Source organism: Haemaphysalis longicornis, unplaced genomic scaffold (assembly GCF_048455015.1).
Source record: "Haemaphysalis longicornis isolate Haplotype H1 unplaced genomic scaffold, Haemaphysalis longicornis Haplotype H1 scaffold_10, whole genome shotgun sequence".
Lineage (NCBI taxonomy): Eukaryota > Metazoa > Arthropoda > Arachnida > Ixodida > Ixodidae > Haemaphysalis > Haemaphysalis longicornis.
The window spans coordinates 86,135,163-86,143,928 of NW_027526204.1; the positions used below are offsets into that span (position 1 = coordinate 86,135,163).

Genomic DNA, 8,766 nt, shown 5'->3' on the forward strand with positions numbered 1-8,766 from the left:
ACGACGCGCGACGCTCGAGACAGTGGGTCTCTGCGATTTACAATCTCGGACTCACCGCGGATAGTCCGCGGTTAGTACGAGGTTTCCCCGAAGCCATAGGGATAGACGGGAAAATCGAATGCCGGACTGCCTCTCGGAGAATCAGCGGTGAGTCCGAGACTGTAAATCGAAGAGCCCCACTGGGTGGGAAGACGCGCACTGGGAGCAGTCGGCCAATCTGCCTACCGGTCCGCCTACAGATGTGTTCGGCTTAGTACTGCGGCGGATATTCGGTTGCCGCTCTCGTAAGCGGGGCAGATGATGATTTTTCATGCAACCCACCATCGCATCATTAACTTATTCCTCCTATTTGCTGCGATGTTTGGGGCTTGGGTCCCATTTCGTGCAGCCGTAACGAGCTATCGCTTGAGCTATCTGTGCCGGCCTGCGCCACTTCGCGGCCGTGGCCGCCGCCCTCGCAGCGACCGTGCGGCCCGCCCAGCGCGCTTTTCGTGTCCCCGAGGGGGTTTCGCGTCCAGTGTAATAAATAGCAATAGAAACAGGGTGCCTGGAATCGCGGCCAGCTGCCCGATGAGCCGACGAAATCACGGCGCCTCCGCCACCAACGATCGGGTCGTTCGTTGCTCGAGAGCAGAAGCTCCGACCTCCGATTGGGCCGGCGAGCCGGCGAAAAACGCCGGCACGGAAGCGGCCAACACAAACTCGTGACCTGTTTAGATGTTGTTTATTTACAAAATATCCCGGGAATGTCGATTGCGCAAGGTCCTCCGCTGGTTGCTCGGTTGTGTTTCGCACACATTAAAATTGATTTTAAATATGTTCTAGGCTGTATTTGCCGCTGATAGTTTGCAAATTATGTATGTGTATTCCCAACAATTATCTCCGAAGTTATCTCGCCTTCAAAATTTTGTTTCAGTATCCCTTTAAGCTCCGGTCTACCATCGCATGGCCGCTCAGAGTAACGTTTTGTTTTGCCCTTGTCTGTAACTGTCTTATTATGTGGATAGCGGTGATAATGTTATGTATGTATGTATGTATGTATGTAAGTATGTATGTATGTATGTATGTATGTATGTATGTATGTATGTATGTATGTATGTATGTATGTATGTATGTATGCATGCATGCATGCATGCATGCATGTATATGGTGGTGGTGGTGGTTGTTGTGTGGGATCAGGCGGGGTTAGCCTGGCTGGATATGCCGGCAATTGCTCCGCCCAAGCTCCTCCTATTTGTGATTGGCAGTGCCCTTTCACCACGAGCTTGCCAGTTCCGTCTCCTCAAGGAAGCTTAGTAGAAGGCGCGACCACGAAGAAAGAAGTATTTGAGAAGGGGAATCCGCTGGGCTGGGACAGCGCAGGCGCGCGGCGCGTTAATGTCACTGTCTGGCGAGGAGGAAATGCAGCTTGCGGAGCAGAAGAATAGATGACGCGTCAAGCGCGTTGCCATAATTTACATCTTCTTCTACGAACGCGACGCACAAAAACTGTAATATCATCAAATATATTGTAAATATTGCCAGATTTCTTTTTTGTAAAGTAAATAAATATAAGTGCTGGGCGTTTTAGCAGTAGTTATTACTAATACTCCCCTAGTTACAAGCCGTACCGTCCTTGAAACGAAGTGCTAGAAGGAATCCCGGGGCAGACGGCGTTTGCCGACGCCGCCTTCTCGCCACGAGTGGTTCCCTCTCGCCTCTCGCGGGCTTCTAAGATTTGCGCGCGCTTTTCATGTTGCACATGCAGGGCGGGGAAGTTAGAATAGCCTAAATATAAAACTAATGGCATAGAGGATAGGAACCATCATTCACTGGAACTGATAGCTTCTCATACATAGCTTCTCAAACACATGGTTTTTTTATTGTAGGTTTCGGGCTCTAAAAAAAATTTCTTGAGTGTGCTTGCGGCCCCCATCGAAAGTTGAGGGTAGAAGTTTCAGCCTCACTTTCACACCGAAGCTGACTAACTCGTGACAGGTGGGAGGAGAAGGGGGGGTCTTAAGCTATGGTTGACAACCTTCGGGTCCATTTCAACTCAATTTAGTTATTCCTACTCCCCCCTTTTTGTTTTCCCGAGGTTTCTGAGAAGACGTCTTTGACCAAAAGTCGCGTGTACACAGCTTTACGGGGCTTAAGAAGCCACATAAAAAGACATCCCCCTCGCGAGGGGCACGATCAAATGCACAGCATTTCCGAGGGGGTGCGCCGGCAAGTCGTATCTCTTGATCGCGGGACCCGTGTCGCCATCTTTTGGAAGCGCGGGACAACTTGTGGCGCTTTCGAAACAAACGAGAAAGGAGTGAAGGATATAAGGCGCGTTCGGTGCATCGAAATCTGTGTCGGTTTCGTGGCTCGGTCGGTTGTGCGCCGGGCACCTTGCGTTCCGCCCGCGGCGTCATGGGTTCGAAACCGGGCGCCGGAAACTGTTATTTCTTCCTGGCTGCGGACTACGACAAGGCGCGCCTGCGGACTACGACAGGGCGCGCATGCGGACTACAAGACGCGCATGCGGACTACGACAGCGCACGCCAACGCCGCGTGACATTGTGAGTTACTAAAATGCTATGCATTTAAAATTAATGGCCCTTGGTCTAACGACAAAGTTGTTTAATAAAACGCCAAGATTTCTTCCGCCGCAAACCGACTCTAATGAAAGTTCAGTCGCTTGAGCGATTCGTGGGCGTCGTATACCCATGACATCAGCTGGCTATGCACTGACTGACCTTGAGGCCTTGAACCGCCGAGCCATTTCGGAAAGCGCCCTTCTCCCTTTGGCGCCTCGCTACAGAGGGCGAGTCGGTGCCGTGCCCGGTAGTGCCCGGCGCCGTGATTTTATCGCGCCGCCGGAACAAGCCCTGTTGCGCCTCCTCAATGATTCTTGCCCCATGGGCGCGACACGCCTCTGCGCAGCATCCAATGACCCCTTGGAAAGACGGTGTGGTCCATAGTGCTTTATGGGGCTGCCAGCTTTCGAATCGCTGAGAGCATTGCAGTACGCTCGAACGACTTCAGGCGAACAGTCGTCGAACATTTCAAGCACTTGGGAAATCCCTATCACCACCTTCCGTCACAAAGGGACTTACTAGATCGGAGGCAACATTGCTATACCATATCCGAACGGGCTCAGCAAAGACCACAGCTTGTCTATTCAAGGTGGGCCTCGTGCGATCGTCTCTGTGTTCATCTGCAGTGATCGGGGATTTACACCACTACGTAATGTCTTGTCCAGAGCATATAGTCTGTATGTTATGTATGTATGTACGTACGTATGTACGTACGTATGTATGTATGTATGTATGTATGTATGTATGTATGTATGTATGTATGTATGTATGTATGTATGTATGTATGTATGCATGTATGTATGTATGTATGTACGGGCGTATGTATGTATGTATGCATGTATCTATGTATGTATGTATGTATGTATGTATGTATGTATGTATGTGGTTACAATATTCTACCAGCATACATTCTTTAATTGCATCCTAATATTGATCAGAAGTGTTCAGAAACCTCAGGCTTTTTTTGTTTTGCTACGCCATTACTACTTTTTTATTTGGCCCTATTAGTACCATGTGGAGGTTCAAGAAGTTTCGAAGAGAAGCGAATACGTAATATAAAACAATGTACGTGGTATGGTAGGACAGAACATCACATTACTTGGTGATCATTGAGGAGAAGTATTCCGCTTAACTTATAAGCCATCTAGTGATGTAGAGAAAACCGCGTACTCACCCCAACAATTTTCACAAGGGCATCGGTAATGGGAGCCTGTTAGTCCAAAAGAAGCAACGTTTCATCAACAAAATTCACAATTCTAAAAATCAGCATGTACAATTCGCATTACCGAAGCCCAGCTTCAAGTCTCTGCCCTCTCCTTAGAAATTGAAACGAAGGAAACGAAAACTAGGTAAAAAAGGTTCGGTTCGGTTATAAATTTCTAAAATTTATAAAAAAAGGTTCGGTCATAAATTTCTATGTAAACAAGTATGTAAGTAAATAAAAGACGAAGATGGTTTTAGGATAGTTGAACCTTTCGAACGAACACACAAGCCGACGCCAGTGTTAATCATTGTTATTTATGGAACGAATACTTACAGAAGGGGATGAACAGAAATCCGCTTTTGATCCAAGACACTAGAATGAAAAAAAATGAATGAAACCATAACCTCTAAGCCTCTGAGATATATTCCTGGCCGCCAATTACAGTCTAAAGCATTTTCGTGTTATTAGGACACAAGTTTTCTTTTATTTGAGGGATCACACGCAGGTGGCGATTACACACGCTATTGATTTGCTAAGTAATAACCGAGTGAGCTATTCTGGGAAATTGAACTGGTGCTTGCTTGTGACGTGCCTTATTCCGCGTATTCGTAATTTGCGGCTTTAGCACAGAGATATTCACATATTTACTAACCAAACACAACTGATATGTTTCATTTTTTGAATGTCAAAGGTACTGCGGGGCTGCTTATCGAACCTTCGTTGTTTGCGCTCGCATCTACATCCGCGTCCCAGCCCAGTATCAGAATCAGGATTATGAAACAGCTCTGACACCACAGCTCGCTAATGCGATTAGCGGGATAGTATCGCCTCTCTCAATGTCATTAGTCGCTAACCTGTAGCTCTCTATCGTACTTCGCTCCTTACGGCACTTTGTCTCTATCGTACTTCGCTCCTTACGACACTTTGTCTCTATCGTACTTCGCTCCTTACGGCACTTTGTCTCTATCGTACTTCGCTCCTTACGGCACTTTGTCTCTAATCCGAAAACTTGGAACGTGATCTAACCGTATTACTCAATTTAGTACGCAGTAGTATGGAACACCAGGAAAGTCACATTAAACAAAAATGTCGTTTGTTGCCCTCAAAAGCCACATTTGGTCGACTTCATGTTAGTAAATAAACGGAAGGGGGGCGGGGAGGTTACGCCGCCAATATAATCATCACAGAAATCATCATATATGCATTACGGAAATCATCAAAAAGGCAGGTGTCCGTACAATTATCAGTTCCCGTAATCCATAAATGTAAAATTTTCATTGTTCAACTACTTGGCGGCGTTGCGTTGAACAGCCCAGATGAAATTGTTCCCATTAGGAATTTCAAATTCGCACGCTGCCTTTTCACGCAGTAAAAGCCTATTCCGAAGTTAAGTTGTAATTTTCTTGAGCGTGTAATCGGCCGAAATATGCGGACGTGTTCAAAGAGACTAATCTTTAATGAGACTAGCGATGTCAGCCGAACTACGCTGCCTGGAGACGAGCTTGACGTTCCGCTCAGACGTAATTGACAAACCTAGCAAAGTCATTGAATAAACTTAACGAGTCATACTATGGAGGAAGAGCGCACAACCTGCACATACGCTCGTTACACGTTCGCACGAACGTGGGATGCCACCACTGTCATAATCAGATTTCACCAGGCCACATACTTGAAACTGGTGCGCCCATAGTTCATCAGTGCATTCTTTGACCGTACATGAGTTACATGATCTTTCCACGAAGCGATGCGTCCTCCCTTGCTTCTCCCCTGTCTCTAAAGGCTGCTGCTACTAGAATGATGCTGCTGCTGATGATGACGATGATGATGATGATGATAGTTGGGTTTTGATGGCGGAAGGCCAACTGGGGCAAAACTACCCATGAGAGTGGTCAGATAGGAGAGATGAAACTGCTAAAATCGGTGAGCAAGAACAAATGTAAAATCAATCAAAGATAATCTCGGATCATCCACCAAAATTGTTAATTCAACCGCCTTGAATGCTCCGCCCCCCTCAACCTTGGACCCCTCAATCCGAGCGAGCATGTCATTTGCGCGAATTAGATTTCTGACATAAGAGTACCACTCGGTCTTTACACCTTACGTCTCTCGGCCTTGTCTCCGTGGCGTTTTGAGCTGACCTGTTTCTTTTTTTTTTATCGAAGCATCCGCCATGTCGCAACGAACGTAATTTCTACGCCTAATCAAAACAGTCTTGCATGTTGTATGAACCGGAAGGGAACAATTAAGTCCAACTGAATAGTTTTGCTCACTCACCTAAAAACATTTAAGCGAGGCAGAAGATACGGAAAATCTACTTGTACAGCGGGCCGGGCCTTCTTTCTGGTCTAATCATCATGTAGAAATGTACACACAAAAATATTCTGTCACGAAGACGGACAGAATTTGCAAGTACGTACCTTTCCGATATCAAGAACGTTGGTAATTGTGATATTGATACATCGTGCTGCTGTAAAAACAAAATAGAAGAAAGTGCTCAGGTTCGCCACTTCCAAGCCGAGCTAAAGCAAATACTTTGCACACAGTGTTTCGCGAAATAGGTCCTACGTGATTTTTCATCCTACTGGATGATTCGATTCATCCGGTCGCTTGCGCTGAAAAGCACGAAATGACAGCCCAGCCGGTGCGCCATCTTTGGCGAGACTGAGGAACCAAGCGCTCGCCAAGCAGCACTTTCGTGTGCGTGCATCGTGCGTTTGTCCCAAAACCGACGCCGGTCGTGGTTTGCCTCGTCGTTGTTTCTGTACCCTCAGTCAGCCCAGTATCAGTCGTTAAGACCTCGCCTGGTGACGTGATTGGCTAGCTATGAACCGCACACACAGGCGGTCCAGCCACCACTGAATGATAAGGCGCAGGCGCAGGCGATTATAGAGTGGCAATGCGTTACAGAGATACACACGATTAATTTGGTTTCACGTTCTCGCGCTGCTTCGCACATACAGTACATTAACCTTATGAAGAAAGACTCCTCTTTCCATCTCTGTGTGCCTTTCCACGCTTTTACCGTGATTTTCACGGCTGAAAGACGATTCTTCAATATTATCACATGTGGGAAGTTTTCGCAGCAACTGTCACAAAAAAACCTAGCAACTTTTTAGAAAATAACCATCACAGATTTTCTCCACCCCGCCTGTTTCCTTCGGTAAATTTGGCAACTAATTGGTTGCGTGGAGTTAAAGTACGCTTGCTGTACTCTTGAGAAACATTAGTATTATCAATGAATAACATGAGGGTGCTGTTCTCATAATGTGACACGATATTTTGTTGATTGATTGATTGATTGTGAGGTTTAACGCGCCGACGCAACGCAGGCGATGAGGCGCGCCGTAGTGCGGGGCTTTGACCACCTGGGGACCTTTAACGTGCGCCGAAATCTTGAACACACGGGCGTTTTTGCTTTTCGCCTTTATCAGAAAAGCGGCCGCCGTGGCCGGGAAACGAACCCGCGTCCTCGTGCTGAGCAGCGCAACGCCTTAGCCACTGAGCCACCACGGCGGGTGACACGTTATTTTGTTGACACGTAAGTCCCTACTCCTAATCAGCCATCAAACATGGCATGAACGATCGCAATAAAATGTTTAGTCTTTAAATAACCCATGAACAGTAGGAGACCATGCTGCTCAGCTCCCGCCCGTAAGATCAACTGTTGGCCGTGCGGCTGGCTGAGGATGCGGTCAGAGCCCAAGGCCTCACGGCCGATGACTAAGCATCACAGTTTGCAAACTTAATAAGTTTATTCTCTCTCTGTCTTACATAAAGCAGTCGCATGCATTTTAGGTGACCTAAACGAACGAACAAGACGTATAAAGCGGCCTAGACAAGGATTGCACATACTGTCTTTTCCAAAAGCCTTCAGTTTTCTTCAACTCTGGAGGTAATTATCTACGGGCCGATTCACAGGAATAACAAAAGAAATCTCTATTGGCCGACACAAGCCTCTTATTTATCCTTTCCCTCTCGTGTGAACAGAATAAAATCTAAAGCATGCGTCGGTTTGTTCCACTGCCGGCTTTTGCGAGTTCCGTAACGATTGTTACTAAAAAAACGATTCACTCAGCCTGTGTCTTTTCATTGCCCTGCGCGTTGAGCTTGCTACCAAACCGTTCACAGCCTTACCGGACGACTCAGCAGGTATGGCGCACGTTGCGGTCAGGACAATCAGCAAGACCACGGAAGAGGATGACGACATGACTGCTTCTATCCTGAATGTGGCTGTACCACGCAGCCCGCCCTATTTATATTTCATCCGCTCAAGTGCTCCCTTTATGACCGAGGCTGCTGAAATGGGCGCAGCGACCTGTTTTGAGGAAAGCGGTGTTTTTTTATCTTTCATCCAATCGCCTGTTTCAAAATTGCCCTACAGATTTCCCTCCGAATAAACGCGCTCATGCTTCGATACAAAAGCTCCCCAAGTGCTGTATTCTACCTTGGTGAGCTAAAAACGCGCCCTTCTATTTAGACACCACCTGCCGGAAAAACCGCTACGAAAAACAATTTCGGCTTCAACAGCCTTGGCGCTTACATCTTTTTCAAAACAGAAGATAAGCGTTTTGTTTTTACTTCGTTTTCTTTAAACAATTACGATGCTTTGGTGTGTGTGTGTGTGTGTGCGTGTGTGTGTGCGTGCGTGCGTGCGTGCGTGTGCGTGTGTGTGTGTGCGTGCGTGCGTGCGTGCGTGCGTGTGCGTGTGCGTGTGTGTGTGTGCGTGTGCGTGTGCGTGTTCGTGTGCGTGTGCGTGTGCGTGTGCGTGTGCGTGTGTGTGTGTGCGTGCGTGCGTGTGTGTGTGTGTGTGTGCGTGTGTGCGTGTGCGTGTGCGTGTGCGCGTGCGTGCGCGTGTGTGTGTGTGTGTGTGTGTGTGTGTGTGTGTGTGTGTGTGTGTGTGTGTGTGTGTGTGTGTGTGTGTGTGTGTGTGTGTGTGTGTGTGTGTGTGTGTGTGTGTGTGTGTGTGAAACTTCCAAGCCGAGCTAAAGCAAATACTTT

At 47.4% G+C, this 8,766-nt stretch overlaps 1 protein-coding gene across 4 annotated transcripts in view; it reads right to left on the reverse strand.

Annotated features, from left to right (window-relative positions):
* Positions 1-8,177, reverse strand: part of LOC144158870 (uncharacterized) — a 72,623-nt gene extending 64,446 nt beyond the window's left edge. Inside the window, exons 1-4 of one of the 4 annotated variants that reach the window (XM_077690043.1) lie at positions 7,903-8,177; positions 6,186-6,235; positions 4,102-4,140; positions 3,739-3,774 (exon numbers count right to left, since the gene is read on the reverse strand). In XM_077690043.1, the coding sequence (XP_077546169.1) occupies positions 3,739-3,774; positions 4,102-4,140; positions 6,186-6,235; positions 7,903-7,975 (198 nt within the window). In that variant the 5' untranslated portion in view covers positions 7,976-8,177. The remainder of the gene's footprint in view (positions 1-3,738; positions 3,775-4,101; positions 4,141-6,185; positions 6,236-7,902) is intronic. The other 3 variants (XM_077690040.1, XM_077690045.1, XM_077690042.1) reach the window with 3 other exon arrangements.
* Between the last annotated feature and the right edge of the window lie 589 nt (positions 8,178-8,766).